The 27,437-nt window shown below is 55.5% G+C and overlaps 4 protein-coding genes across 8 annotated transcripts; all 4 read left to right on the top strand.

The window, feature by feature from the left end:
• Window positions 1–336: 336 nt before the first annotated feature.
• On the top strand, window positions 337–4,854 carry MPZL2 (myelin protein zero like 2). Its single transcript, XM_017809612.1, has 6 exons — window positions 337–626; window positions 1,916–2,082; window positions 2,438–2,648; window positions 2,888–3,032; window positions 3,430–3,516; window positions 4,056–4,854. The coding sequence occupies exons 1-5, from the start codon at window positions 572–574 to the stop codon at window positions 3,488–3,490; spliced, it is 639 nt and encodes a 212-aa protein (XP_017665101.1). The 5' UTR covers window positions 337–571; the 3' UTR covers window positions 3,491–3,516; window positions 4,056–4,854.
• A 649-nt stretch (window positions 4,855–5,503) lies between these two features.
• On the top strand, window positions 5,504–12,006 carry MPZL3 (myelin protein zero like 3). The gene is made up of 6 exons (XM_017809607.1): window positions 5,504–5,593; window positions 6,572–6,738; window positions 7,139–7,349; window positions 8,005–8,170; window positions 9,028–9,091; window positions 11,011–12,006. Exons 1-6 carry the CDS (start codon window positions 5,533–5,535, stop codon window positions 11,035–11,037), a joined length of 696 nt encoding a protein of 231 aa, XP_017665096.1. The 5' UTR covers window positions 5,504–5,532; the 3' UTR covers window positions 11,038–12,006.
• Window positions 12,007–13,133: 1,127 nt separating this feature from the next.
• JAML (junction adhesion molecule like) lies at window positions 13,134–18,959 on the top strand. 4 transcript variants are annotated; one of them, XM_017809602.1, is made up of 9 exons: window positions 13,134–13,392; window positions 13,549–13,600; window positions 15,215–15,263; window positions 16,534–16,691; window positions 17,044–17,269; window positions 17,416–17,545; window positions 17,898–17,952; window positions 18,155–18,250; window positions 18,425–18,959. In XM_017809602.1, exons 3-9 carry the CDS (start codon window positions 15,221–15,223, stop codon window positions 18,584–18,586), a joined length of 870 nt encoding a protein of 289 aa, XP_017665091.1. In that variant the 5' UTR covers window positions 13,134–13,392; window positions 13,549–13,600; window positions 15,215–15,220; the 3' UTR covers window positions 18,587–18,959. The 4 variants fall into 4 exon arrangements, with proteins under 4 accessions (XP_017665091.1, XP_017665090.1, XP_017665089.1 ...); XM_017809601.1 differs by lacking the exon at window positions 13,549–13,600; XM_017809600.1 differs by lacking the exons at window positions 13,134–13,392; window positions 13,549–13,600; window positions 15,215–15,263 and having other exon boundaries at window positions 16,399–16,691; window positions 17,419–17,545.
• Window positions 18,960–20,514: 1,555 nt separating this feature from the next.
• Window positions 20,515–25,957, top strand: SCN2B (sodium voltage-gated channel beta subunit 2). Of its 2 annotated transcripts, none has more exons than XM_017809608.1 (4): window positions 20,515–20,765; window positions 23,262–23,428; window positions 23,588–23,798; window positions 23,927–25,957. In XM_017809608.1, exons 1-4 carry the CDS (start codon window positions 20,696–20,698, stop codon window positions 24,124–24,126), a joined length of 648 nt encoding a protein of 215 aa, XP_017665097.1. In that variant the 5' UTR covers window positions 20,515–20,695; the 3' UTR covers window positions 24,127–25,957. The 2 variants fall into 2 exon arrangements, with proteins under 2 accessions (XP_017665097.1, XP_017665098.1); XM_017809609.1 differs by lacking the exon at window positions 20,515–20,765 and adding an exon at window positions 21,901–22,342.
• The last annotated feature ends 1,480 nt before the right edge of the window (window positions 25,958–27,437 follow it).

Below are 27,437 nucleotides of genomic sequence, written 5' to 3'. Positions count from 1 at the left end.
AGAGGCGTGTTAGCAGGCACAAGAGTCTCTGTGCTGTACTGTAGGTATCTGTGGGACACTTCCATCCTCTGGATTTGTGCCCACACTGCTGCCACAGTCTGGTTCGAGTTGCTCTTTTTGGACTCTTTTCAGGTTTGGGTTTTTTTGCCAAACAAACGGCCCTCATTCCTTTGAGCCATCTACAAACACCTTCGGGCAAATTTTCTTTTAGGAGCACAGCTACCTCCCACAAGAGGGGAGTGGTTTCAGGTGGAAGCTGGGAGGAGGAAAGGTTGCAACACAAAAGAGCAAAGGAATATGGGAGGGAGAAGAAATTAATCTTACCCTGAGAATCTCCCTGTTTTACACCCAGAAGTGCCTGGTGCTGCCACACCTTCCCACGGTGCCCGGGCAGGCAGTGCTGACTCCAGCACTGGGAGCACTGAGAGCACTCTTGGCCTCGCAGGCCAAGCTGGGAGGAAGGAATTGGCCTTGCTGTGCTGGGAAGACTTTGAGAAACTCATCCTCCACCCAGTTTTCGAGAAGCAGAAGGGAATTTCTCTTGGCACGGGAGCACGGACGGGTGTCCCCGATGCGCGGCCGCGCCTGGGCGGGTGCTGTGCTCGTCCTCGGGGCGCAGCTCCCAGGTAAGGAAAGGAAACCTGCCTGCCTGGCCTCGCTGCCATCCTGCCTCTCCTCTTCCCATCCCTTACATTAGAAGGCAGAGACTTTTCTCCCGTCCTTGTGCTGCGGTTCTTTCTGTCCGGGGTTCGCTGGCGGTGACACGACGTGGTTGAGTCTCTTCTCGGACAGGTTTAGGTGTGTTCGAGCTCCTTCTGAGCTCGGGTTACGACGTCTTTTTCTCTCCTGACGGGAATCTGAACTTTAGTCCAAGACTTTTTTTTTTTTTTTTTTTTTTTTTTTGCTACCTTTGTTCCTAAACAATCAGAGATTGTTCAGGAGCCCCGGGTTCGGATCCTTTACACAGCAACAATTCCAGACTGACAATAAACTCGCTTGAATTTTCAGTGGTTTATATCAGAACACTGGATTTTAAGAATAGCACGTCCTCCTTTCCCAAATGCATCAGCTCATGGATGTAATCTGTCTTGAAAAAAAAGTACTTTAGTCTTATTTCCCACGGTTTTTCTTTTTTAAAGGAGTTTAAAAGATTTGGCACTGAATCTTTGGATGAGAAACATGATCTCTGCCAGTGAAGCTTTTCAAATGTGAATACCTTTAATGTTTTCAAAATATTTCCCCCTTTGAGATAAGAGATTATTTGGAAGGAAGTCTTTGGTTATAAATTACTTTCAAATACGTCTTTATTATAAAGCCAGATTTTACAGCCTTAGATAAGCTTTTTTGGCTTGGATCATACAGGGGCAAGTTAACTTCCTAAAGTGACAGGAAATGATTAATAATTATTTTCTTTTTCACCAGAACTCCTTTGGTTTTCCTATTTTTCATTTTCCTCCTTTCTGTGCCTTGCTGGCACACTTATTTTTGAAGCAGCAGCTGTGCTGGTTTGGTTAACAGAGGATGTTTCTTTGCCACATTTACCTTGAGGATTTCCTCTAGAGTTCTTCAGCCTGACTGTATTTGACCACAGTTGTCCAGCTGGGCTGTTAACCCTCTAACAGGCCCTTCTTCCATCAGTAAGAGCAGTTTTCACCTTGCTGAGAGTACAAAGTGTATAAAGAAAGTTCTAGCATGGGAAATAGCCATTGTTTGCTGGGTCTCAGCAGTCCAGTTTTAATGGCAGGACTGATTTTCCCAAGAAATCTACAGGATCACCCATTGAGGAATTATCTTTGTGCCCCAGACAATTATTTCCAGGGCTAGATAAGGCTCAGACTACACACTGATAAGGAGCAGTGATGAGTTCACACCTCGGCAGTGATTATGGCCTCTCACCCCTCTGTTTTCCCCGCAGCACTTTGGCTGGCAGCAGCAGTGGAAGTTTACACCTCGGAGGAGGTGGTTGCTGTGAATGGCACAAACCAGCGGCTCAAATGCACCTTCTCCAGCAGCAGCCCAGTCAGCTCCCAGCTCTCCGTGACCTGGAACTTCCAGCCCGAGGACCTGAGCTCCCACGAGCCGGTGAGCTGAGATCTTTACTCTCCATTTCACACTGGTTTGCCCCAACAAACCAGTCCCAAGGCCCAGCACTGGGTGAGCCCAGTGGGGATGGGCACCCACATGTGAGACCCACAGCTCTGGGCACTGGGGCCTTTCCTCTGTCACCTGTCACGACTAACCTGAGCAGTGAGGTCTGTTTATAGACCCTGGCTGAAGAACGTTCTCATGCTCAGTTTTGGGTGATCAGGGTTGAACTGTTTGTGGCCTGATGAAGCCATGCCTGCCAACACCCTGCACCCGGCAGGACTTGCAGGGCACAGGAATCTCCAAGGTCCCCCCCAGCCCAGGCCATTCCGTGTGTCTGTGATCCCTGCAGGTGTTTTACTACCTGAAGGAGCCCTACAAGCCGCCCTCGGGGCGGTTCAAGGACCGGGTCACCTGGGATGGGAATGTGGAGCGTAAGGACGTTTCCATCATCATCTGGAACCTGCAGCCCACCGACAACGGCACCTTCACCTGCCAGGTGACCAACTGGCCAGATGTTTATGGCTCCATCGGGGAAGTGCGACTCCGGGTCGTGCAGAAAGGTGAGAGGCCAAGAACCACCCCCAGAGGTCTTGTGAACTTCACCAGTTCCCACGTTTGGGAAAACTATGGTAGAAAAAAATGATTGTAAGTGTAAAGCATGAGGGTGGTTAATGGATACAGAGGAAAAAAGGAGCCTAAGGAAAGGTTCTGTTCACAGATGGAGGTTCCCAGCTTCATTCCTCCTGCCACAGCCCCCCGTGTGTCCCTCTGGTTCATGTCCCTGTCTCTCTCCACGCAGTGAGTTTCTCAGAAATCCATTTCCTGGCCGTGGCCGTCGGATCTGCTTCTGTCCTGATGATCGTCGTGGTGTTAGCTGTGATTATCTGTCGACAGCGACGCCAGAAAGCGCAGGAGAAGAGGACTGGGGCGTCAGACACTGAACTGTGAGGACAGAGGAGGGAGGGAAGGGCTCCTGGGAAAGCTTGTCAAATGGAATTACTGGCTTGGCCCCTGCACTGGGCATCTACAATGCAAAGCTGCCAACACAATTAGCAGCAATTGGCTGCGTGTTTGCAGGCAGAGCAGAGCCCCAGGATGAACCAGCTTTGCAGCCCTCCCTTGGCTCTTGCCCTTCACAGTGGCTCCTCATTCCTGTGGTGGTATTTTGCAGGTGATCCCCATCCCCTGGGCCTGGCACTGTGGTCACCATACGTGTAGCACACCCATCTCACCATGTGACCCCTTATCTGTGCCATGTGTGACTCAGATCCTGCTGCTCAGGGTATCTGACACTCAGTTGGGCTTTTTTTCTTTCCCCCCCACCCTTTCTTTTAATAACAGTAAAGAAAAGGAGAGCCTGAAGATGAGAGAAGAAAAGGAACCCAGTCCATTAGAAGACTAAAGGTCTAATTGGTGTATACAATGCAGGTATCCATCTCTAATTAGTGTCTTGGTGTTACTGGAGACTTTCTAAGACAGATTTCCTCAGGTATTTCACTGCTATTCCCAGTCAACAGGCCATGGGGGCCATAAGCAGAAAGAGCTGAGGCCACAGTAACACTTTGCTGTTGGGGATCCTTCAGGAGAGACTCACAGCTGAACAGGCAGTGGAGAGAAGCTGCCTCTTAACTGTACAAGAGATTTCTCCTCCCTAGTGTCGAGGATCATTTGTAGGAAAGCTGTTGTTGCTGCTTCCCATGGCATTCCTGCTTTGTGGATAAAGAGGAATGAATTAATTTCCTTTTGCCAGTTTTGAATGCTGCTTTTTTACTCATTTAATCTCTATTGTTTAAAAATTGCTGCAGGAAGACTGGAGCTGTTTCCATATTTGCTGGCTTTGCTTAAACATTTCAGGGTAACTTTTACCCGCTTGGTTTCTGAGGTCAGCAGTTGCCTCCATTATTTTTGTTTTCAGCAATAACCCTGAGTAATGAATGTTTGTTTTTCTTTATAACCTTTCTTCTTAGGTACTTCCAAAGCAGATGGTGAAAGCTTGTAATTTGGGCTGTTAGAACAAAGGCGAATTACAGACGCCCCACGCTGTGAGTGTGGTACCTCTGCTCGACCTGAAAGTCTGGCAAGGAAAGAGGGTGACACTGCACGAGTTGTGAATTCCCTTCAGCAAAGCAAAGCAGGAGGAACTTGCCCCACGAACGAGGAACTTCACCTTCACACCCGCGGAATGTGAAGAAAGTTGCTCTGGAGATGAAAAAAATGCCAAAAGATTTGAACAAAGCACCAAGATGTCTGACTGAGCGAGGATTTGGAAGTGTTTGAGCAGATGCACTCTTGCACCTTAAAAATCACAACGTGCCTTTGTGTTGCCCTGTTTTTCCTCCCCTGAGATCCTCCCTGGCATCACGAAAACAGAGACTGACCAGAGAGAGAGCAGAGGAGCAGCCAGTTGCTTCAACAAGTGTACTTTAAATCTCTTTTTTACTTTAAATGGACTGTGTTAGAGCTGGGCAGTGTGTGCTGTTTGTTATTAGGGTAACATTCACCAGTCAGTGTGGTTTCCACATCCATCTCTTGCAGCTTTGGGGGGTTTTGTAACTCTGGGGGGGTTGAGGTCACTGCCTTCTGTGGCTCCCCTCCTTTTCCTTCTCCCACTCCCAGCACTGCCCCGTGTTCCCTTTGGCTCCAGCCCCCTCACCCTTTCTCTCTAAGCCAGGATGCTTCTTTCCCCCACTCAGCAGCCTTACACCCACTGTCATAGGCACCCCAGAATTTTGTCTAGCAGTGTCTCTGAGCTCAGAGACATCCCTGAGCAGGTGATGCTTGGTGGTGTGAGGTCCCACTCAGTGTGGTGCTGCAGCAGTAGGGGATTGGGATTCCAACAACAGCAGCAATATCCCACTTCTTCCAAGTGCTGTTGATTGCCCAGGTGACCCCCACACCTGCGCTCCCTCAGCCCATGCCCTGTACTCACACAGGCTTAATTAAGGCAAAGGAGGCCCCAGCTGGTGGATCCTGCAGAGCTGTAACGGTTTTTAACCAGCCCCAGGTGAAACTGTTGTGATATTTAACGAGCCCCAAATCAAAACAGAGCCCTGTTTGTTTGAAGAGTGTCTTTATGGCTTTATAACCTGTAACGTGCTGGCCACGTTACCTGTCTGGGTGTTCACATTTTCAACCGCCTGTGTCACAAATAAAGGCACTTTGCTGAGAGCCTCGATGGTGAGTAGGGGGGCTGTGACCCGGGACCCCTCCCCCCGGCTCCAGGCACCAAATGAGTGGGTTTGCACCCAAAAAGTGCCGAAGAGGGATTTAGGGGCCGACCCCGACACGGGGCTGGGGAGTTCGGGGTGTCCGGACCCTCCGCTCAGCCCCCGGATCGGCCGCGCGGCCGCCCCAGGTGTGCCCAGGTGGGGCGGCCATTTTGGGGCTGCCCCGCCCTCACCTGCGCCAGGTGAGCGCCATGTTCCGGGGCTGAGCCCAGCAGGGATGCGGCTTCCAGGGGCCGTCGGCTGCCTCCTCCCGCGGGGGGTCCTGCTGCTGCTGCTCGGTACCGGGGCGCTCCGGGGGCTGGAGTGGGATGGGATGGGATGGACTGGGACGGGACGGGACGGGATGGACTGGGACGGGACGGGAGAGGCGCTGCCCGCGGTCCGGTCGGGGAAAGGGGGGGGTCCCGCGTGGGAACCGGGCAGGGAACGACCGGGATGCGGCTCCGAGGGCAGCGGATGCTCCGGGGGGCGGTGGATGGTCCGTGGAGCGGTGGGAGGTTCGGGAAGGGCTGTCTCGGGGCGGTGGGTGCTCCGGGGGATGGTGGGAGGCTCGGGAAGGGCCGTCCGGGGGCGGTGGATGGTCCGTGGGGCGGTGGGGGGCTCGGGAAGGACCGTCTCGGGGCGGGGGTGGCCGCGGGTGGCTCCGGCCGCGCCGTGCGGGGCGCTGGAAACGGCGGGGAATTATAAACCCGTTCCTGCTCCTTCGGAGCCCGCCCAGCAGCGGAATAAGGTGCAACCATAAGGGAAGAACTTCCTGCCCAGTGTTCCCGTCTCCTCCTTCCTGAGCCGGGAGCGGGAGGTTTGGGAAGGGCAGGACGTGAGCGATGCTCCGCTGAGCGCCGGGCAGGAGGGACTGCACACGCTGGAAACGAGAACTGAGAGCACTTATTGCTGCGGGGTGACTCCTGACCCCGGTGCACGTGGAATTCAGGGGCTGTGGCGAGACACACAGAGCCAAAATTGCCTTAAAGTAAAGCACCTAAAGCTGGGACTTTGGAACTCCTCAGAGAGGCATCTGATCCCATTTCTCAGCTCTTTATCTCCACATCTAAATATAAGCAGGCTCCAGCCCTGCAGAGAGTAGGTCATGGGCGTTGTCTGCTTTCCTTCAAATTTTGTTGTGGAGGATGTCATTATTGCCCTGCTTTAGCCTTTGAATTGTTGTTGACCTGCACGTGTGTTGATACTTTTGGGACATCAACACTCCTGTGCCTGGCTGGTAACTTAATCCTTGCCTTTTGTGCCTGTTCCATCAGGTGTCTGCAAGGCTCTTTCCCTGGAAATTAAAGCCAATCCTAAAGTGATAGCTGTCGTTGGTGAGCAAGCCCTGCTGAAATGCTCCTTCAAATCCAGCTCCCCCATCATTGAGAGCCTCGTGGTGTACTGGACATACCGACCCCTCGCTGGGGGCCCGATGGAGACAGTAAGTGGAACAGGGAGTCTGACCAGGCCTCTGTGCTTGCTGAAAATCTGAATTTTCTGTTTGCTTTACTGAGCTGCTGCATCACTTTGTGGTTTGGGACTCATTGTCACCTTCTTTCCTGTGTGAAATTCCTTTGGTGTTCTTTGGGGAAAAATATTCTATGTAAATGCAAAATAGTATAATGATGATAAGGCAGATGAGTTTTGGGGGTTGCTGCAAGTGCTGCATTGTGCACTGTAGTCATAGTATGACTGTGAAGATCTGATTGGTAGCTTTATTTCTCTTGCATAGGAAGTATTCTTTCTGACCTCTTAATGTGTATTCCTTTATGATTTCAGTCCTCTTTGCTTTCTTGGACGAGTGTTTTATTGGCACAACTATTGCCTTTGCCTCCTTTTAGGTTTTCCATTACCAGTCCGTTCCATACCCAACAACAGTGGGAAAGTTCAAGGACAGGATATCCTGGGTCGGGAATGTTGCCAGCGGTGACGCTTCCATCGCTCTCCAGAGCCCCGAGCTGAGTGACAATGGGACGTTCTTCTGCAATGTAAAGAATCCTCCAGACGTGTACCACAACATCCCCCAGACTGTGCTGGAGGTTACAGAGAGGGGTAAGGCTCCATTTCCATGGCTTGGCCTCATCTGTGGGACAGAGCTGCACTGTGGCTTTGTCGGGATCCTGGGAGTCTGAGCATCACGTGGAAAATGTTCCCTGGAATTCCATGTTAAACTTTCAGTAAGAGTCACCTCAGCCCTGCCTTCTCAGCTCAATACATTGAGAGCTATTGAATTTATTTGGGGCAGGAGGGGACAGAGGGAGCTGTGGTGATAACCGAAATCAAAAGTGTCCCCTCTGTTCAGCACTTTCAGCCTCCCCCTATTGCAACGGAACAAGTTAAACGACGAGGAAATATTGGCCTAAAAATAACACCCACATCACAAGCACTGACTGTCAGTAACACTCAATTCCTCATCTGCCCTGCGTGCCAGACCTGCCCCAAATCTGCAGCTCAGGCGTGCTGATGGAACTGTGTCTGACCTGCCTTCCTTTGTAGTTCTTTGCATCTGAAGCGCCCGCCTGGGCTGGGTTTGTGACAGGAGTCCCACAGATTTGGTGGCAGAGATGGCTGTCTCCAATCTGCCAGCTGTGCTTCACGTGAGAAGGCCACCGAGCTGTGTCCTCTGTTTGTCCCAGAGGCTGAGGAGGGCTCTGTCTCCCTTTCTTTCCCTGTGTTTCACTGCTGGAATGCCGGTGTGTCCCCACAGGCCTGTCCTTCCAGCTGACCTCGGCAGCCCTGCTCTCCTTGTCCGTGTTTCTCCCTTCCACCATCGTGGTCGTTCTGCTGCTGGTGAGGATGGGAAGGAAATTCAGAGTGCTGAAGGAGAAAAGGAAAGGTGGCTACAAGAAGTCTTCCATCGAGGTGTCTGATGAGTAAGTTCTGGCTGCAGCCCAAAGCCTGTCCTTCCACTTTGGCCTGTCGGCACAGGCCAGAGGATGGTTCCTCCACTGTCCTTTGTCACACAGTGCTCAGTGTCTGTGGTTCAGTCACTGGTTCTGCTTCTCCATGAGCACCATTCAGCACTCAGAAAGCTTTGGGAGATCCCCAGGCTGGGGCATGAATCACGTGCTGTACATCCCCTTTTTCTGTCATTCGTGTGAGCCACGGAACAGAAGCAGTTCAGGGTTAGCCAGTCTTTCACTTCTGTAATGGGATTTATTTCGGCCTGAGTCAGCAAGATATTTTGCCTACGTGGGCTTTATGTGTTGCATTTTGGTATGAAGTGTCCATAACATCAGAACAGACCCAATAATGCTACCTGGTTCCCCTGTGGTGGCCTGAGCAGAAGTGCCAGGTACTGAAGGAGCCTTGGAGACTGAATTCCCCTCTGCACTGGAGAGGATTCCACTCTGGAAGGGTCAGTAGTGAGAACAGCCAGGTAACAGTGCTGCTGCAGGAGCTGCACCTGGCTTTGCAACCCAGGACTGCAATCCACTGCAGAATGAGGTTTTACTGCTTTGTTTCAGTGTTCTGGTTGGAATTTTGAGATTCCCCAGCCAAATAGCAGCTCTTGTTCTCTTCTTTGTGGCACTGACGTGAAATATCTGCCTTCAGAATGAGGGGCCTGACAGCCTTTATTCTCTTTGGTTTTGCTGTGCAGAATCAAAGGCTTTTCATCACGATGAAAAACCTTTGATTCCGTGTGGTGTAAATAGAATTCAGAGCCTGTAGGACTTATCAGTGTGTTTTGGGAGGAAGAGTCCAATCTAATCCCGTGCCTTTTCTGCAGGCCTGAGCAGACAGAGAGCACGGGCTGCTCCGGGAAACTCAGGGCGTGGTGTCTGAACTGCGTGGTAAGTGAAAGCTGGTGTTTTCACTGTGGTTTTGCCAAATTTGATGCTCACAGGAGGTGCTAAGGAGGTGGAGCTTGTCATAACCCCTCTGGATGTCCAGGAGGTGTCCCAAAGAGCTGGGCTTAATCTCCTTGTTTTGTCTCGAGATCCACCAAATCGATTTTTCGTGTGACTTTATTGAAACCAAAGCTGTGGCTTTAAGATGGAAAACCAGAATTTAAGTGCAAGCTGCTGTGTAGTTTGTCTGAAGGCCCTGCAGGACCAGCCTGGGGGCTGGCAATGCTGTGGTGGGGAAGGGAGGCAGGGACACCCCATGCCCTGTGCTCCTTGCAGAGGAGGTGCAGCCCTGCTGCTCTTCTGGAGACCTTCCTCCTTTCACCCTGTTTACATTGCAACAGAATGTTTCTAAACCCCTGTGGTTTGTTTGTTTCTTTGTGGCTTTTTGTTTGTTGTGCCTTGTTGTGTGTTGTTGTTTCTACCTCTGCTGGTTCCCTTCCTACCCATGAGCAGCTCCTGTGAATCAGGAGCCTTGTGCTGACAGCACTGAGTGTTTTTGCCACCTGCTGCCCTTGTTTTGTGTGAGTGCTGTGTGCTGGGATCAGCAGCCACAGCCACCAGTGTGGCACATTCCAGAGTAATTTGAGTGTTTTCATTTTTTTCCACGGTGTCCTGTAGAGCAAACTTACCTGAGGCACCTTTGCATATCTTATACACAGCCAGGACATATGCTAAGGAGTATTTAAATATGTGTTGCTTCATTCACTGTTCTAATGCCAGCGATTTAAAATGTCCTAAATGCATGAGCCTTCAGACAGGCATGTGCTGATGGTTTCTGTTAGATACAGAATGGAAAACAAGCAATTATGTAAGTTAAATATTGAATATTTACATTTCTACATAAGACACAGCAGTTACAAGCCAGCAGTGTTGGGAACAAGGGTTTGGAGAGGTGCAGAAAGTAGGAAATGCTTTGTGCCAAAGGGGAAGTGGCCTTAGAGGTGGAAAGGTGACATGCTGGGAAGCAGGGAGGGACCAGGTGGAGAGATGGGAAAGGATGGAGCCCCAGCTTGGTGACAGAAATGCTGTCAGGCAGTGGGAGATCTCAAAAGTTTAAAAATGTCTTCTCATCCTTTGAGAGGAGTCAAATTGGAGTGATATAATCCTGCTGCTTTCATGTTGAGTATTTTGTCAGATTTGATTCTCTGCTCTGATATTGAAATACTTGTCTGATCAGGTGGCTGAGAATCCTGCCGCACTCACCTTAATGATTCTGCATTTTTGAGGTTTCTGTAATGTGCTTTTTCATGCTTAATGTGTTACCAAACAACTGGAATTGCAAAGCCATTGAAAAACCTCTTTGGGCTCAAAGTGACTGGAGAGTCAGTGAGATTTCCCCTGTAGAGCTGAGGAATTTGAGTGAGTTCAGAGCTGGGAGCTGCAGATCTGGCTCGAGGGGACGCCAGCAAATGTCTCCTGTGGTTGGAATTACAGACGACTGGGCTCTGAAAATAAGTGGTTGCTGTAGCTGAAAAAACAATAATTTGTGCTGCTCTCTGCAGGGATTGGTGGTGCTTTTGCTTTGTGCTGCACTTTATGGCTCATCTTTGGTTTGAACTTCAGCTGCTGCTTCTCTTCAAACACACTTGATGTGCTGGTTATATTGTGGTGGTTGGTCTGTGTGTCTGTGAGGAGTCAAACAGATTCAGCTGCAAGTGCTTATACATACATATATATATACATTTACATACATTTTTACCAGTGTTTGTGCCAGTCCTCTGGCCTGCTCAAGCACAGCAGCACTTTGGGAAGCGTTCAGGCTCTTGTCAGAAGCCCAGCAGGCTCAGCATTCTGCTGAACTCATGACTTGACTCATGTCTTCACACACAGTCTCAATTTTTCTCCCCATGCTCCCTGTTTAGGACACGGATGAGGAAGATCTATACTGATGAAAGGCTAAACCAGTGGAGAAAGAACAAAATGGCAGCACTGAAAATCAGGGCCAGGTACTTCCGAAGGCTGCTGGACAACCAGTGCAGGTGGAAGGATGTGCTCTGCTCTTGGTAGATTGGAAGAATGATGCTGCTGGGATAATTCACTTCTATTTAATAATGATTTTTAAAAAATGCTTCTAATTTATTGGGGAAAAGGGAAATCTCTTCAGTTCACTTGTGCAGTGCCTACAGAAGCCTCAGTGCCTGCAGCTGCACGGGCTGTGTCCTCCCAGCCCTCTGCCAACGTGTCTTGGTTCACTTGCAAATTTTTTGACTTTTTGGTGACATCCCTCCTTTCCTGAGCCCTTGAAACGGAATTTCCTGAAGGACAGGCTGCTCCAGAGTTCTCTAGGCTGCTCATCTTTGGGGACTGGTGACGTTTATTCTCAGGTTTTTTGGAATGTATTTGCTGATGCTCAAACCTGTTTGATGAAGGGTTATCTGCCATCCTGGGAGCGAAGAGAACCTACTGCTTTTTGACTGTTTCTTGGTATAATCAGCTGCATCACTGGCTACATCTCCCTCTCCTTGTAGAGGTGAAGCACAATTCATAGAAAACAAACCTTTTTTTAATCAGAAGTGCAAATGGGGACTCTGTATCTGGGGACACACAACCCCATCTACCTCAACCATGGACTCGAGCACTGCCCAAACCATTGTTCTGTTTGCAGTAGTTGTTTTCTTCCTCTCCTGGGTACCATTTTAGGGAAATGGCCACTCATGCAGCATTGCTTCCCCTGAAGGAAGAGCATTTCCTCTTTCACCAGCCTCGTCCCTTAATGAATGACAAAGAGCAGTGGAATCCCTGAATCCCTAAAGAGCTGCTGTTTGCTGCTTCCTTCCCCTGTGTGACGTTGGTCAAATATTCTCCTTTTACAGGTGTGGTGCAATTTTACTGCTGATATTGATGTGCCATTACGAATAAACTGCTTTATTTCATTTTGGCCCGTGGATAACTTTATTTGGTTAAATATAATTGAACTCATAAAACTGCCGCCCTGAGTTGCTGCTTGGGTATAAAAATTGTCTTGTGGTGATGGGTAAAGGGAACAGATTTAACCCAAAAGGGAACAGGTACCGAGTCCCCCCTTTGGCAGCTCTGTGGTGGCTGCAAGTTTCAGGTGTGTGAGGTTCCTGACTGAGAAGCAGGTCAGCTCCATCTCCAGATGGAGAAATACATTTTTCTCCTGCCTGCTATAAAGTAATATTTAAAATGTTTGTGCTTCCTGGTGACACAATGCCTCTGTGGGCCAGAAGTTTCCTGAGAAAGGCTGCTGGTGGGATTATGCAGCCTGGAGGAAGTGGCTTTGTTGTTCCACTCTCAGAGGTCACACATCACGCAAGTTCTTGGGGAAAATGAAAGACTTGTTTGCTGCAAAGTGTTTACCTTCAGCTGGGACTCCTTTGCAAACAACAGGCTGGACCCTGGGCAAACGTTTCTGGTGCAGAGCTGAAGTGCCCCCTCGGAGGCACACTCTGCACTGAGTGATGTGCAGCCTGAGTGAGGCTGAGCTTTCTCTTGCTCTGTCACCCATGTGGAAATCCCTTGGTGTGCCATGAAAGCCACTGATACTGGAATGGAGAACAGGAGTTGCTTTGGTGTTTCAGAGAAAGAGGAAGGGTGAAAACGGGCTCTCCGAGGGCCTGGGGGGTGTGCAGTGGATTGAATCAGTGGCTGGGGGGTGTTTCTGAAGGGAACAGCTGTGACAGGGGTGTGAACAGGGGTCCTTTAGCCCATGAGGTGCCTGCTGGGCTGGGGCTCCTGGCAGCACCAGTAGTAAAGTCCAACAAAGTTACTCAGTGATGCCTCATCAGGACAAGATCCTGCAGCAAGGATGGTTCTCTAACCAGCTCTGATCCCCAAAAACAAACCGGGGGGAGCACAGGTTGTGTACCAGGCACCTCTCCATCCTTGCCTTCCCACATAGTGACTGGTCAGGTTGTTCTGCCACGGTAGAAGAGCAGGGGCTGAGCCAGTTTGTACCTGTGAGGTGTTTTTTCCTGGAGCTCCTGCATCCCCATCATCTCCTCTCAGCCAGGATGCTCCTGCTGTTGTGTGACCTCTCTGTTGCAGCCCTTCCACATTCTGATTTGTTAATCTACTTCCTCTTGCTTGTGAAAGTGGTCACCAAGCTGGACCTGAGAGAAGGAACCAAGTCTGGCAGGAGAAATATCTTGCACATGCAATGTCAAGATGATTTAGCAACTGGTTCAGATACTCCGAATTATTAACAACCAATTCAGGTACTCCAGGTTTGCCACTGAAGAACCCTTCATGCAAGACAAGTTGACTGCCCCAAGCCACACTGGGTGAGTATTTTTTGCCATAATATTTACTTTTGTTTTGTTTTTTTTTTCCTTGAAAAGATAACCAGGGAATCAGAAGTGCTGGAGATTCAGATGCCACGTGAAAAATAAGGGAAATGTGAAGGCTGTATGATATCTGTGTCTTTTTTTTTCCCCCAGTCTGTTTGCTAAAGGTGATTTGGATGTGTCAGCACCATAAAATAACAGCAGGGTGAGTGGGTGCTGTTTCCAGCTAGTGCATCACAACACCCACAGACTGGTGTGTGTCATGGGGGGAGACCCTGCAAAGATGTGTTCCCAGGCAGGACCAGAGTTTATTCTCAAAAACAGGGTAATAAATCCTGGAAGGGCTTGATGGCACATAAGGCCCAGAGCCTCAGTAGCTCAGCTGCAGGGAGCTTAGGGGGTTCTGAGCATGGAAATCCCAGGTTTCAGGGTGCTGAGGACTGTTCTTTAAGCTGGCTGTTCTCTTGGCTCCTGTGTGGGGGTGCTCCTGGGAGGGTGCAGCTCTGCCGGATTTTTTGGCAGTGTCTCTGGAAAGTAGGATGCTGTGGCCTCCTGCAGGGAGCTGTGCTGCCCCAGCTGAGCTCTGGAGCTGAGCAGGAGCAGTGCTGTATTTGTAGGTCGTGCGTGCAGCAAACTGTGTCACAGCAGAGCTGCAGCAGCACAGCCAAACCACAGCTTGTCCCTCCACCACCAGAAACCTGACCCCTGGGGGGGCCCTGTGCTTTGAAAGGGATTTGAGACAATTCCAGAAGGTGTGCTGCCCCTTTGCAGGATTTTTGTCTGTGGAAAAGGGAGGGTGATCAAGGGCAGAGGGTTTTACATCTCTGACTGCAAAGCTGTAGTGACTCCCTCAGCCTGGAACAGACCCATAGGTACCCAGTAGCTAATTCTGGGCCTGTAATCCCTGCCTGAGGCTGGTGTAAAGATCCTCTCCCTTGCACGATGAAGCCACTGAGATGTCAGAGATGATTCAGTTCTTGTCTTTCTGTTTCTGCAGCGAAAATGCCTGTGCTGGAAAACACGTGCTGGTAATGGCAGCCTCAAATCCAACTGCCACGTGCAGCTTCTCCAGGCAGGAGAGCTTCTCTCAGTAACTTTGTGCCCTTACCTGTGTTTAGCATTTTTGAATGGCCGTAGCTGGGAATCATGGAGCAGGGACACAGCAAGCAGGGTACTGACTTTGCCTTCCTTTTAACACCAGTTGGCACACCCCTGATGATGACAACCAATCCTTCCTTGGGCTGCAGGATATATCCACGAGGTGTAGAAAGGAAATGTCAGCTTTATTTTGAGAGATGTGCAGCAGGTCAGGCTGAATCCAGTGACCAAACGTGGCACTGTCTGAACAGAGCCCAAGAGGCTCCAGCAGAACCTCTCTCCCTGTGCAGCACCCTGGGGCAGGGGGGGTTAGTCCTGGAGGAGGGGGGTCTGCGTTTTTAGAACCAAACTTGTCTGATTCTGTAGTATTCAAAACATCCCACTGCTCTGTGAGCAGAGCTGACTCCTGTGAACATCTCTGCTCAGATGTCAGAGGCTCGACCCCAAACCACCGGAAAGATTCATGACTTAGGGGGAAACACAAAGGGGTTCAGGCTGAACCCTTTCCTCACACTCGCTCTTCCTGTCCAGGGCTCAGAGCAGCCTCAAAAACCAGAGACCTGGTGTCTGCCATCTGTGCTTGGCTGAATTTCAAGCTCCCAACTTGAGAGGCTGCACATCAGGCAGCAGAGCCTTTCTCTAACCTTGAGCTGGTGGCAAGCTGTTGGTGTCCTGCCCCAGGGGAGCCTGATGCCTGTGTCACATCTGCTTTTCTTTTCAGAGTAAGATGGAGGTGTTGCTGAGCCTGACTCTGGTGCTGACATGGCTGGGTAAGCTATAAGTTTTATTTGCCTTGCCTTCTTTCCCCTCTGCCTTTGCTGTAAGACCTGAGTACCAGTGAATCCTCTGGTCTCTGGGTGCTGCATCTTCCCTTCCTGCAGACCTCACATTTATATAGGCTTCGAACTGCAATGGCATCCCTGGATATGTCCTGTACTTAGCCAGGCTCCAAGGCCTTGAAAGAAGTAGAACAGCTTCACCAAGTCTAAATAGAGGGAAAGGCTTCCAAGGTATTGATTTTGGCTCTGCTTGAGGCAGCTCAGCCCTTGGTCTTCTCTGCTGGCAAGTATTTGTCATTACAGATCTGCAGCTGGTCAGGACCAAAAGAACCTGTTTGGGAAGCACTTTGCATTTATTATTTACAGGACATCAGACAAGCACTTGGTGCTTGGCCAGGGCCCAGCCCTCTGTGGCTCATGGACAGGCTGAGCAGAGTGGCTCAGACACGAGGACAAGCAGACCTGTCAGAGCAGCTCCTCGCTGAATCAGCTCCCCTAGCTCTCAACAGAGAACTGCCAGAGCCTCAGCCTCTCCTTCTAGTGCCTGTGCAGGCTCTGGAGCATGCAGGGTGTCTCTCAACGAGCTCCAGAGGCATTTTCTGGCCCACTTTTTTTACAGAATCATTTAGTTTGGAAGAGACCTTTAATCCCCTTCCTACTGTGCGCTCTGCAGCCCAGCGTGCCGGCAGCTGCTTCGTGCTGGTTGTGTCAGCTCTGTTCTCTTTGATCTTCCTCTCTTTTGGTATTTTTTTCCCACTGTCCAGCTTCTCTAGAAACCCCAAACTGTAGTTATGTGGCCAGACAAGTACAAGTGCAGGTCTGGAGCCTGTGAGCAAAGGGGAAGGCAGCCAAATGGGCAGGTTGTGAAGGAGGAACTGAAATGCGCGTGAAGCGGCCGAATTGCCCCTGGCCTGGCAGAGACGAGGGCGGCACAGGTTCTCCCAGCCAGTGACTCACAGGAACAGCCCTGCAGGAGCTGCAGGCTCTGGCTCCGAGGCGTTGGAGGGCTGGGGTTGTGCCTCCCGACTTCCCTTGTGCGCGGCTTGTCCGGCGAGCGCGGCAGCCCCTGGTCTGGCGGCGGGAGGATGTGCTGCCCCACATCCCGGGCACGCCAGGAGCAGGGCTCAGGGAGAGGCTTTGCCTCTGGACTGGCCGGTGCCGTGAGCCCCAGGCCCACCTGGAGAGGAGACACCGATGGGGACGGGCAGGCTGCACCTGGCCCTGCTCCCCGCACTCATCCTGCTGTCCTTGTCCCCGGCAGAGCGGAGCGGAGGGTCTGGCTGGGTGTTCACAGAGCCTCAGCTTCAAGCTAGCGCTGGGGACTCTGTGCTGCTGCAGTGCCACTTCCTAGACCTGGAGAACAAGGGCTGGACCGTGAGCAAGGTGGACTGGATACACAAGGCAGGGGCCGGCACTCAGGTGGGTCGGGATCGGGGGGTGGGTGGTGGAGCGGGACACAGGGGCTGTGGTGGAGGACTGTGGGTGAGGCAGCTCTGGGGAGGATGTGGGGAAGCCTGTCTGCCTGACCGAGGCCACAAGAGGAGGAAGGTTCCACGAGGGGAGGAAGGTTGCCCGTGTGGTGGTGGGACACCCCGTGGCCCCAGGCTGCAGGGGAAGCAGCGCTCCGGGTGCAAGCTGGGCTCTGAGAGCAGCAATTGCTCCGTGGGGAGAGGGAGAGAGCAGGACCTGAAGGCTCTCGAGGAGGGAAGGCTCACAGGGCAGTGCCCTGCCACTGGGCTCCCTTGACCTGACGCTGCCTGTGCCCTGGCAGGAGGAGGTGGTGTTTTTTTACTACAGCAACCGTGGGGTCCCTGCGGGCCGCTTCAAGCACCGGGCGCAGTGGGAAGGGGACCTCTCCCGCCGGGATGGCTCCATCCGGCTGCGGGACCTGCACGTGAACGACAGCGGCACCTACGAGTGTGAGATCCGGCTGCAGCTCAACAGCAGCATCTTCAAGAACCGCACGGTGCTGCACGTCAGCCCCCCGGCACAGAGAGGTGCGTGCTGTCCCTGCCACTGCTCCCCTGCTCCCTCGTGCTGAGGGGCTGCAGAGATCCTGAAGGCTCTCAGACCTGCTGCCACGGCCCTCCTGCAGCAGGGCCGGGGTCCCCGTGGTGCCATCCCTGCCTTGGTGTCTCCCCAGAAGGACGAGGGGCAGCAGGTGCCCAGGAGGCTGCACCCCTGAGAGACTCCGGGTTTTGGCCGGCGGTGGTGGGCTGTGGCTGTGTGGCCGTGGTGGTGGCGTTCCTGGCCGGGCTCTGCGTGAGGAAGAGGTACCAATGCTGGCTCTGGGGTTATGGGGCTGAGCAAAGCACCTCCCTGCACCTCCCTGTGCTGGTGTCCCCAGCCAGGCATCACGCTGAGCTGCCCCGTGCAGGGCAGGTTCCCAGGTATGAGGGTTCAACTCCCCCGGTGTGGGGTGCAGGCTCCTGCTGCCATCTAGTGTCACTCTGCCCTGGCCAGTCCCCCCTTGGCTCCCAAGCCTTCTGGGCTGGGCCAGCAGCAAGGATGGCCTGGCTGAGGCACATGCAAAGGGATTCCAGTGTCCTGGGAGGGGGAGGGAGGGCCAGGAGGGGCAGGCGATGCTTCTCACTGGAGATGACACTGCTGTTGCCTTCCCACAAGGTTTGCAGGCAACACAGCCCTGGAGAGGATTGGAAACAGCAAGAGCAAAGCAGAGGTGAGAGCTGGGGCTGGAGGGAGCACTGAGGTCGGGCGTGTGGGGAGGCCAAGGGAGGGGATCCCACACTGGCCAGGCAAGAGGTGCCATTCCCTGCCCAGACACAGCCATGGCTCCTGGTGCCTGTCCTATGAGTGGGGTCAGGCAGCCCTTGTGTGTTTGGGGACTGCCCAGTTCCAAACATCCCAATTCCCCCTTGCAGGAAGCGCTTTACTGCTCAATCCCTGGAGCTGAGATACCCAAGGCTGAACAGGATGCCAAGAAGAAGAGGAGAGCTGAGGACACCTACATAACCATGGTGAGGAGCAGGCTGGTGTGATCCCCCACATCACTGCCCCCTGGCCAGGGTTGTGGCATCCAGGCCTGACCCCTCACTCCCTGTGCCAGGCAGCAGCATCCCTTGCCCCCTTCCCCCTCCAAACAGCCCCTGGTGCCTGTGGTGACACTCACACCCTGTCCCTTGCTCCGGCAGCACCCCTCCCACTGCCGGGAGAACGGAGTCTACGTGGAGCTGTCCAAGAGGATGATCCCAGCAGAATGGATGGGAGAGGAGAGACAAGGTGATGGACAAAGCCAGGAGCCCCACAGCAGACCAGAGCAGCCACTTCCCCGAGCTCCAGAGCAGGAGAAATAGCCGTGCTGGAAGATGAAGCCTCTTAGCCAGGTGTGTCCAAGACACCTTTGTCCCTTTGGGTGGCCAGAACTGGTGACACTTCACTGTGTGCTCCATGCCAGGGCACTGCTGGGGCATGGCCCACCCCAGCTGTCTGCAGGGGACCAGGGGAGACCTGTTCCTCTTGCCCCCTGGTCTCTGGAGGGGGGCACAGTGGGCACAGCCTCTATGCTCTCTAGCTTTAAGCCTGGTCCTGAGACAAGGATCTCCAAGGGGGGATATGCAGTAGGGGCCATTATGGTATTATTCTGGAGATAATAAAACTCAGGGACTCTTCCCTGTTCCTGTCTTCGTTTTACCTCTTGCTTAAGCATGTGATGTCCAAAAGCTGCCCGGCCCAGGGCCTGGGAGCCCCTGCACCCACGTGCAGCCTCGCACAGGGCACCTGCCCAGCTGGCCCCAGGGAGCAGTAAAGCCAAATGGGCCACAGAGGGGGTCCCTCTGCAGCAGGACAGGGGTGGAGGGGAGCAGGACAGACCCTGCAGGCAGTGTGTGTGTGCTCATGTCCCTGGCCATGGGTGAGCACCCACCCTATACCCAGGACAGGCAGTCCTGGCTGGTGGGGAGCCCAGCACACCCCCCCAGGCCTCCAGGGCAGCATCTGAGAGGGTGCTGGCGCTGCTCCTGCTCTATATATAGATGTTTGACACCTCCAGGTGCGGAGGGAGCGCAGGGACCCTCCACCTCCCACCACTGCTGAGACTGCAGCGCTGCTGCTCCTCCTTGGTTCACGTTGACACCCTGCTCTCTTTTCCTGGAGGGAGGCAGAGGGATGGGATCACAGCAGGAACCAGCAGCCCGAGCTGGTTTTGGGGTGTTGGAGGGTCACATGTGACCTCTGCTGCCGTCATGGGGTTGTGGGAGCTGTTGTGGCAGAGCAGAGTGGGCTCTGCCTGCCCAGCATGCAGGGGAACTGCTGTGTGTGCAGTGAGGGTGTTCGCTGAGCAGGGTTGCTGTGTTTGCCCTGCCACTCTGATGCCTTCTCTCCCAGCTGTCCTGTTTCCCCTCCTGAGGCTGGTCAGGTAGCAGAGCCCCTCTGTTGCCCCATCCCTTCCTCCCCAGGTGCATAGGAAGCAAGATGTGCCCTGGCTCCAGGGCATCCCTTGCCTTTCTCCCCACTGATGCTGTCTCAGCAAACTCCCCCTCCCTGTGTCCCAGGGGACGAGAACCAGGGCGCTGAGCAGCTGCTGTCTCTGCCTTTGGTCCCCATGAGGCCATGTCAACCCCTTCCTGCTCCCACCTCTGCAGCCTGAGGCCAGGCTTGGAGTCCAGGGCCCAAAGACTTCCTTGTCCGATGGTGCCAATGGGATCAAAGACTTTCTGTAGCTCTGTCACTGCTGGGCAGAGCTTCCTTGTCCCACGGGCTGGGTGAGCAGGGCTGTTGCTTTGGGAGAGCATGCTGCTGGGGGAATGGCAGAGCTTGGCACCCCTGGGAAGCGAGGGAGCTGCTCTTGCAGTGGCCTGGGAGAAGGGAGGTGAGCAGGAGAGCTTTTACCTGCTGCAGGTCACCTGCCCGTGGCAGTGCCACCTCCTGGGCACGCTGACCAGGCCGCTGTGCAGGCTGCCTCCTTGGGACCCTCTGCTCTTCCCAGCCTGGATCAGCCCCCTCCAGGAGGGCATTTCCAATGTTCCCGGGCCCAGCTGAACAGGAACTGCTGCCGTGGACGGTGCGAGCGGGGCCGGTCCCCAGCCTCCAGCAGAGCCAAGGGGACACATCTGCACGGCCCCACTGAAACCAGGGGGGCTGCAGGGGCCGGGGGAACCCACCGTGTGACACAGCCCGCCAGGAGAGCACGGAGCTGGAGTTGCCAGGAGCTGTCGCCTGCAGTTCAGGAGAAAATTTTTCCGCCCTCCCACTCCGCCGGCTGCAATCCACCAACCACAGCATTTACTGCTTTTTTTCGCCCCAGCTCCGCTCCAGCCATATTGGGCTGTGGAAATAAAGCGGCTCTAATGTTATATGTCACCTGCAAATAACCCGGGCGTTCGAAAAAAAAAAAACCCTCCACCACCACCTCCAAAACCCACGCCACCACCACGTCCTCTCCACACACAAAAAATCCTCCAAAAATGAGCCCGGAAGCCTGGCTCCCGCAGCCCACCTTGTTCCTCACTGGCCTCACCTTGCTGCTCTCGCTGGGTAAGTGTCTGACCGGATGCCCTTGCATGCAGCCAGCTGGGGAGGCACCCCCCTGCCTGGCCAGGAGCCCCCCTCCCCACACCCCAGCCCGTGCCGGCGCAGGGAGCCAGCGCTGAGCCGCAGGGATGGGCACGGAGGTGGTCCAGCATGCACCCTGCGGAGAGCCACCAGCCAGGGTGACCTGCTTTTTGGGCAGGGTGTGGGGGGTTATGCTGCGGCTGCATCTTCTCCTAGAGCCAGCCGTGCATCCCGCTCGCTGGCCGCTGTTTGCATGCCGGGGAGAGGAGGGGGCTGCCGCGGGCACGGGGGCTGCGCCTCGCCGGGGAGGTGGTGGTGGGTGGCTGCGGTGGCTTGTGGCTGTCCTTGGGGTGGTGGCTGGCGGCTGGGGGAGCGGGCACCGGGCTGGCAGTGCTGCACGGGCCGGGGGGGTGTGTGTCCCCTGCGTCCTGCCCCGCAGCCAGCAGCGTGTGTCAGCAGCTTTGGGTCGGTATCGATCGCGAACGGGAACGCATCACTTCTTTGAAGTGCTGCTCGCGCTGTCCTGGAGCTCCTGATGGGCTGCCTTACCCCTGAGGAGAGAGCCTGGGAAAGGAGGATACAAAACCTAGTGAGGTCTGCTTTAGAGGCTGCTGTGATTTTACCTCCCTGGGCGCAGGGTGCAGCGTGACGGAGCGTTTGGGAGCCTGCGCGGCGCCGAAGGACGCAGCCTGGACGGTCGGTCCCGGGGGCTTTAGGGGCTTCTTCCCCCACTTCTGCTGTCCCCCAGTGCTGGGCAGTGGCAGAGTTTGGACCCACACACGTGGGTGCTCCCAGGGCATGTGCCCACCACGTGCTGGCTGCCCGTGAGGACCCTCTGGCTGCGGTGCAGCCCTGCCAGGCCATGGTCTCCCCGGCTGGGGCAACAGGATTGCTCCTGGTGGGATCTCATCCCCCTGTAGAGCCCTGGGGGCACCCTCAGGGCACAGAACAAAGCCAGGTCACCCGATTGCAGGCACACATTGTGTGAGCAGTGCTCAGACAATGACTCCATGCAGGGACAACCCCTAGCCAGGCCTGCTGAGACAGACCAGCTCCTGGCTCTTCTCTCCCACCCCTGAGAGGTTTTCTTGGAAGCATCTAAAGCTGTGATGGGGCAGCAAGGCTGTGGCACCGGCTCAGGACACTTCTTCCTTCCTTGGGCGCTGTGACTCGTCCCCATCCCTGTCTCCCTGAGCCCCATGGGAGCCCCCCCTGCTCTGGGGGTGGATGGAGGGTGCTCACCTGGGCTGCCAGCACAGCAAGGAGCGTCTCCAGGGCTTGGCCATACTTGAGGGCACCGCCTGCCCCCAGAGAGCTTCAGGGTGCTGCAGGTTCACACCTTGCAGCGAGATCTGTGGCTAGAAGCAGCCGTGTCTGCGGCTTGGGAAAGGCTGTTTTCCCTGGCTGCAGAGCCTGGTCCCTTTCCTGCCCTGCTTGCAGGCGGAGCGGAGTGGCCAGCGGAGCAGCCTGGACATGCCTCCAGCTCGGCCGCAGGGCTGGACTCGGCAGCACCTCGGGAAGAAGGTTTGAGAGCAAAGAGCAGCAGCCCAAGGGGAGAGGTGAGGTGATCCGAAAGCAGCTGGTGGTGGCGGTGTCACTGTCCCCACCCTGTGGGATGCCACAGGCCCCCTTTATCGTCCCCTCCCTCCCAGGGCTCTCTGTCCCCATGTCACTCAGGGCTTAGCCTGGATGTTTGCAGCCAACTGGCTGCACAGGAGCCTGTCCCCTTTCCAGGCTGCAGGCGCTGGGTCTGGGGTGCTGCTGGGGCAGGCAGCACCCCAGGGGAGCTGCAGGGATGGAGTTGAGCAGGTCACAGACACCCCATCCCTGCCCATGTCCCAGCTGAGTCCTGCCCTGGGAGCTGCACCAGGTACTGCCCCTGTTTCTCTGCCACAGCCAGGCTGGGGAGGAGGGACTGGCCTCGTTCCCCCAGGAGTGACCCAGATCTTGCTCTGGTCATTCCCAGCTGGAGAACCCTTGCGTGGGCACTGCTGGGAGGGGGGAGCATCTGCATTCCCCCTGCAGCCCCTGGGGCCAGCCCTGGCAGGTCCCAGCCCTCGCTGCCGTGCCATGTCCTGCTGGGAATGAAATCTGATGAGCGCAGCCATAAATTTCAGGGCGGATGTGGCGCCGGGCCCCGTGTGCTGACGCTGCATCCAGCCCTGCACGGCGCTATGGATCCTATGGATCCTGCAGCAGGAAAGCCTCGGGCACCGGCAGGGCTGGCTGCGAGTCAGCAGGAGTCAGCACCGGGCACGGCACTCAGGGGTCATCGGCCCTGGCAGAGCAGGGATGATGCTCTTCCTGTCCAACCAAGGGACTGTGCCAGGGCTGGGGCTGCTCCCCTTGTTGCCTGTCACTGCTGTGTAAGGAAATCCCACTCCTGGCTGGATGCAGTGTGCGTGGATGTGCCCGGAAGGTGATGCCAGGCCCCAGGGTGAGCTCTGTGCCCCTTCCTAACTCCTCTGCATCCGGCAGCACCCCCGGGACTGGGCATGGAGGTCATGGCCCCTCCCACCATCAGTGCCTTGAATGGCACCTCGGTGAAGCTCTCCTGCACCTTCAACTCCTGCTACAAGGTGGAGAACAAGCAGTTTTCCCTCAACTGGACATACCAGGAGTGCAGTAACTGCTCGGAGGAGCTGGTGAGTCTCACTGGGGCTGGGGATCAGCTCCAAGTAGTCGTGTGTGTCCCTTGGGGTCCCGGACAGGGCAGCACGTGCAGGGAGGGGGGTGCCCAGCCGGGGAGGGAACACGTGGGGTGCCAAGTGCTGTCTCACCTCCTCTCCCACTCGGCTGCCCAGTTCCTGCAGTTCCGGATGAAGATCATGAACAAGCAGCTGGACCGTTTCGGGAACCGGGTGGAGTTCACGGGGAACCCCGCCAAGTACGACGTGTCCTTCACCCTCAAAAACGTGCAGCTGGAGGATGAGGGCATCTACAACTGCTACGTCCTGAACCCCCCGGACCGGCACCGGGGCTACGCCAGCATCAGCCTGAAGGTGCTCACCGAAGGTCAGTGTCCCCTCTGCAGCTGCCTCGTGCAGGGTTTGCTCCCTGGCCCTGGGAGCGAGAGCCCTGCCCACTCCCAGTTGCTCCCAGGGGGTGGCTGTGTGCCCTGAGCCCGTGTCCTGTGTCCCCAGAGCCCCCAAAGCACGACTCAACGGTGGCTGTCATCGTGGGTGCCTCCGTGGGCGGCTTCTTGGCCGTGGTGATCCTGGTGCTGATGGTGGTGAAATGTGTGCGCCGGAAAAAGCAGCAGAGGCTGAACACGGACGACCAGAAGACGGAGGAGGAAGGGAAGACAGACGGCGAAGGCAACCCGGACGAGGGCACCAAGTAGTGCCCCCCTGCCCGCCCCTCCCTCCTCACCCCTGTACAGCGTGACCCTCTCGATGTGCTTCCCAGAGCAAGGATTTCTGTCTCCCCAGAGCATCCCTCCCTCCATCCAAATACCCAACCCAGCCGGGAGCAGGGCGCGGAGAGAAGAAGGTCCCTGGAGCCTGGCCCTGGTGGGCAGGGCTGGGGAGGGGGGCTGAAGCACATCAAGGCTGCCCTGAGGCTGAGCTGGGACCAGCCTGTCCCTTGCTGAGTGCCAGAGTTGTGAGGAGGTGCTGGGGACAAGCTGGTGTGGGAGAGGGGGGACCGGTGTGGTCCCCACACACAGAAGGACTTGAGCAGGGGGTGCCAGGAGGGGCAGAGGGGTCTGGGCAGCCCCATGCCCAGTTGTCTGTGCTCTGTCCCAATGGAAAACAGGAGCTGGGGCCAGTGGCCCCCTGCCCTTGGGGCCATGGCTCATCCCTGAGGTGTTCCTGCTGTGCCTGGGGCACAGGCAGTGGTGTTCCCATCCCCAGGAGGATGCCAGTAGGCATCCTGGTAGCTGCTAGTCTCCTCCTTGCAAGTTCTGTGTGCCAGTGCTGAGGGTGCTGAGACAGAAAGCTCGTGCTCCTCAGGGACTGTCCCGGGCTGCTCGGAAGCTGAGGGCCGGGTAATGACCATGAGCCCACACGGGTTTTCAGAGCTTTGCTGTGTTTTGGAACCACTAATGGCTCCTGGTTTGCAAGGGATGTACCCTTCTGCCTCCTGGGCTATTTTTGAGTCTGAGCATCTCAGCCAAAGGCGCTGGGCTGACTTTTTTGCGGTCTTGGGGAGGGCAATTGTAATGGAAAATGTTCTGTTGATGTGTCAGACTGAGGTGGTGGGGAGCGGTGGGTTGAGGCTGCTCGGGTCGAAGAGCTGCTGGAAGGAAGAGGAGATTTTGGGCACTTGCTGGGAAGGCACAACAGCAGGCCTGGAGTTAGGACATCTCTGTCACCCTTGAGCAGCTCTGTCATGCTGAGACTGCCTCCTCCAGCCTCCCTGCAGAGCACTGCACAACCCATAACTGCCATGGCAATGCACTGCCAGCGTGCCCAGTGCCACCTGCCTCACTGGCAGGTGAGCTGTGGGGGCTGGAGCACGCCAGGGTCAGGCAGGCAAGTGACCCAGAGCAGTGTCCCCTGCAGCACCACGCCTGGGCTTTCCTTCTCCCGTGGCAGGCAGGACGTGGGGCAGAAGAGGAACAGTGCACGGAGCCACAGGGGACACTGCCCAGGGCCAGGTGCCAGGGGTCCTGTCACCCACGACCAGCACTGCCAGGGGAGAAGGGAGACCTTTGCTGTGTCCCTGGGTAGGTGCCATCCCGGCAGTGCCACAGGCAGTGCTGTCAGCCCCGGGGGTGAAGGGACAGCCATGCGCTCCCTGCTCTGCCCCATCGCTTTCCGCCCCGGCCCCACGTGCCCTCCCCATCCCGCTCCACCCCGCTGGGCTCCCACGCCGCTCCTCTTCCCATCTGCAGCAGGAATGTGCCGTGTCCCACACGTGGCTCCCCCCGTCCCGGGAGGGCCGGGCTGAGCCGCCTGTCCCGGACTCCCCACACCCAGAGCTCCCCGCACAGTGCCCGCGGTGTTCCCGCACCGCCTCTGCTCGGGGCCAGGCTCCCGCGGCTCCACGTGGGGCTGAGCCGGCAGCTCGGCAGCCAGAGGCCTCTGAGCCTTGCACATGACCAGTCTTGCATCTGCCTTTCATTTCTTTCGTGCACTATATCCTTTGGATTGCAACTTGCCAATGCATCTGTATGTACATAGCTGTACACAGCAGAGAGAGTCTGCAAATATATATCTCTACACACAGGAGGGGCTGGAATCGCTCGTGGTGTGGCCTTGGGTTTGCGCCTTCCCGTGGGCTTCTCTTGCCAAGTGCTCTGCTGAGTGTAGGATGTTTTTATTGCTCTTTGTACAGTCAAACAAACAAAAGAACAACAAAACACAAACTTTGCACTCGATGCTTTTGTGCTGCTGCCTGGAGGGGCAGGACAGGTCCCTCATCTGCTCTGCCTGTGGGGATGAGCGGGCTCCTGTGTGGAGCTCGGTCCTGCTGGGGTGCTTTGGGTGCTGAGGGAGCCCAGGGCAGCCTGTGTGTCCACAGCTCCATCCCTGGGAGCTGCCACAGAGCCAGGGGCAGGCGAGGCAGTGCTGGGGTGGGAGAGTGGCCAGTGCTGCCCCAGCCTTCCCACACTAAGACTTCAGGGGTGCTCAGCACCCACTGTGGGGACTCCAGCTGTGCCACAGGGACCTGTGCCCTGCCAGCTTCCCCACCTCTGCTCTGCAGAGAGCTGGGATTGACAGCTGCTCAGGGCTTGGCAGGTAAGGCTCAGCAGGCTCCAGCAGAGCCCAGGGCATGTGCTGGGTGATGGACACTCGTAACTGGGCTGCTGTCCCACTCAGCAATCCAGCAACGCCGTGTGGATGCTCTGGCACAACTGGGGCACATTTAATAGGCACATCCATCAATTTGCCCACCGTGGAGACAGGAAGGGAGCTCTGACAGCCACCCTCTGTCCTGCCTCTCCCTGCTGCCCTTCAACCAGGGCTGCTGAACACCGGTGCACCCCAATTCCACACACGGGCAGGGTCAGGCAGCTGCCCCTACACACCTGCGACCACCTCTTTCCCCGGCCAGCGTTGCCCTCCTGCCCTGCCTTACCCCCTCCCCAGCCCAGCTCCCAGCAGCAGGCTGACAGCCAGCAGTGCTGGCGGGATGGGCTCTCCCAGTGTCCCTGCCTGCCCAGGCATGTGCCCTGGACACCTCACCCTGTGCCCGGCCGTGGGGTCAGCGCTGCAGAAAACTCCCACCTCCCCACAGCACCTCTCCCTCCCTTAGGAAGGGCACCCAAATCACCTCCCCTGTCCTGCTGACACAGTCCTGCAGTGCTGGGCTGGTGCCGGGGGGTGCAGCCAATTGATACCTGGCCCATGGCAGGGAACAACTTGGCTGTGCAGTGAGGAGCAGCTCTCTGGAGGACAGCACGGGGTTATCACCCCACCCAGCTCTGGAGGGGTCAGTCACAAGCAAAGGGGATGGGAGACCCACAGCTTGGTGCTTTCAGGACACCTCTTGGAATGTTGCTGGCAAAAAAACTCGTGAGGAAGGCGAGGACAGTGGGATCACAGAGGAGACCCCGTGGGACACAACAAGGGTGAGTTCTCGTCACCACAGGGGACCAAGGGCAGTGACTGCAACCCCACAGTGCTTCTCCAGAACCAGGGACAGTCCCTTTTACAGAGCACTAAAATTTCCTTGGACTAGGTGGGATTACAGGTGTTAAAGAGCAAG

Source organism: Lepidothrix coronata, unplaced genomic scaffold (genome assembly GCF_001604755.1).
Source record: "Lepidothrix coronata isolate B3197 unplaced genomic scaffold, Lepidothrix_coronata-1.0 Scaffold27, whole genome shotgun sequence".
NCBI classification, from domain to species: Eukaryota; Metazoa; Chordata; class Aves; order Passeriformes; family Pipridae; genus Lepidothrix; species Lepidothrix coronata.
This window is presented reverse-complemented; position numbering and strand designations above follow the sequence as displayed.

What these genes read in the sequence shown, in the direction of transcription:
- MPZL2 (XM_017809612.1), top strand. Translation starts at nt 572, where the DNA reads ATGCGCGGCCGCGCCTGGGCGGGTGCTGTGCTCGTCCTCGGGGCGCAG. An exon ending in CCTCGGGGCGCAGCTCCCAG is followed by an intron (nt 627 to 1,915) that starts GTAAGGAAAGGA and finishes TTTTCCCCGCAG; the next exon opens with CACTTTGGCTGGCAGCAGCA. An exon ending in ACTCCGGGTCGTGCAGAAAG is followed by an intron (nt 2,649 to 2,887) that starts GTGAGAGGCCAA and finishes CTCTCCACGCAG; the next exon opens with TGAGTTTCTCAGAAATCCAT.
- JAML (XM_017809599.1), top strand. Translation starts at nt 16,467, where the DNA reads ATGGGGACGGGCAGGCTGCACCTGGCCCTGCTCCCCGCACTCATCCTG. An exon ending in ACAGCAAGAGCAAAGCAGAG is followed by an intron (nt 17,953 to 18,154) that starts GTGAGAGCTGGG and finishes TCCCCCTTGCAG; the next exon opens with GAAGCGCTTTACTGCTCAAT. An exon ending in AGGACACCTACATAACCATG is followed by an intron (nt 18,251 to 18,424) that starts GTGAGGAGCAGG and finishes TTGCTCCGGCAG; the next exon opens with CACCCCTCCCACTGCCGGGA.
- SCN2B (XM_017809608.1), top strand. Translation starts at nt 20,696, where the DNA reads ATGAGCCCGGAAGCCTGGCTCCCGCAGCCCACCTTGTTCCTCACTGGC. An exon ending in CACCTTGCTGCTCTCGCTGG is followed by an intron (nt 20,766 to 23,261) that starts GTAAGTGTCTGA and finishes TGCATCCGGCAG; the next exon opens with CACCCCCGGGACTGGGCATG. An exon ending in CCTGAAGGTGCTCACCGAAG is followed by an intron (nt 23,799 to 23,926) that starts GTCAGTGTCCCC and finishes CTGTGTCCCCAG; the next exon opens with AGCCCCCAAAGCACGACTCA.
- MPZL3 (XM_017809607.1), top strand. Translation starts at nt 5,533, where the DNA reads ATGCGGCTTCCAGGGGCCGTCGGCTGCCTCCTCCCGCGGGGGGTCCTG. An exon ending in GCTGGAGGTTACAGAGAGGG is followed by an intron (nt 7,350 to 8,004) that starts GTAAGGCTCCAT and finishes GTGTCCCCACAG; the next exon opens with GCCTGTCCTTCCAGCTGACC. An exon ending in TCCATCGAGGTGTCTGATGA is followed by an intron (nt 8,171 to 9,027) that starts GTAAGTTCTGGC and finishes CCTTTTCTGCAG; the next exon opens with GCCTGAGCAGACAGAGAGCA.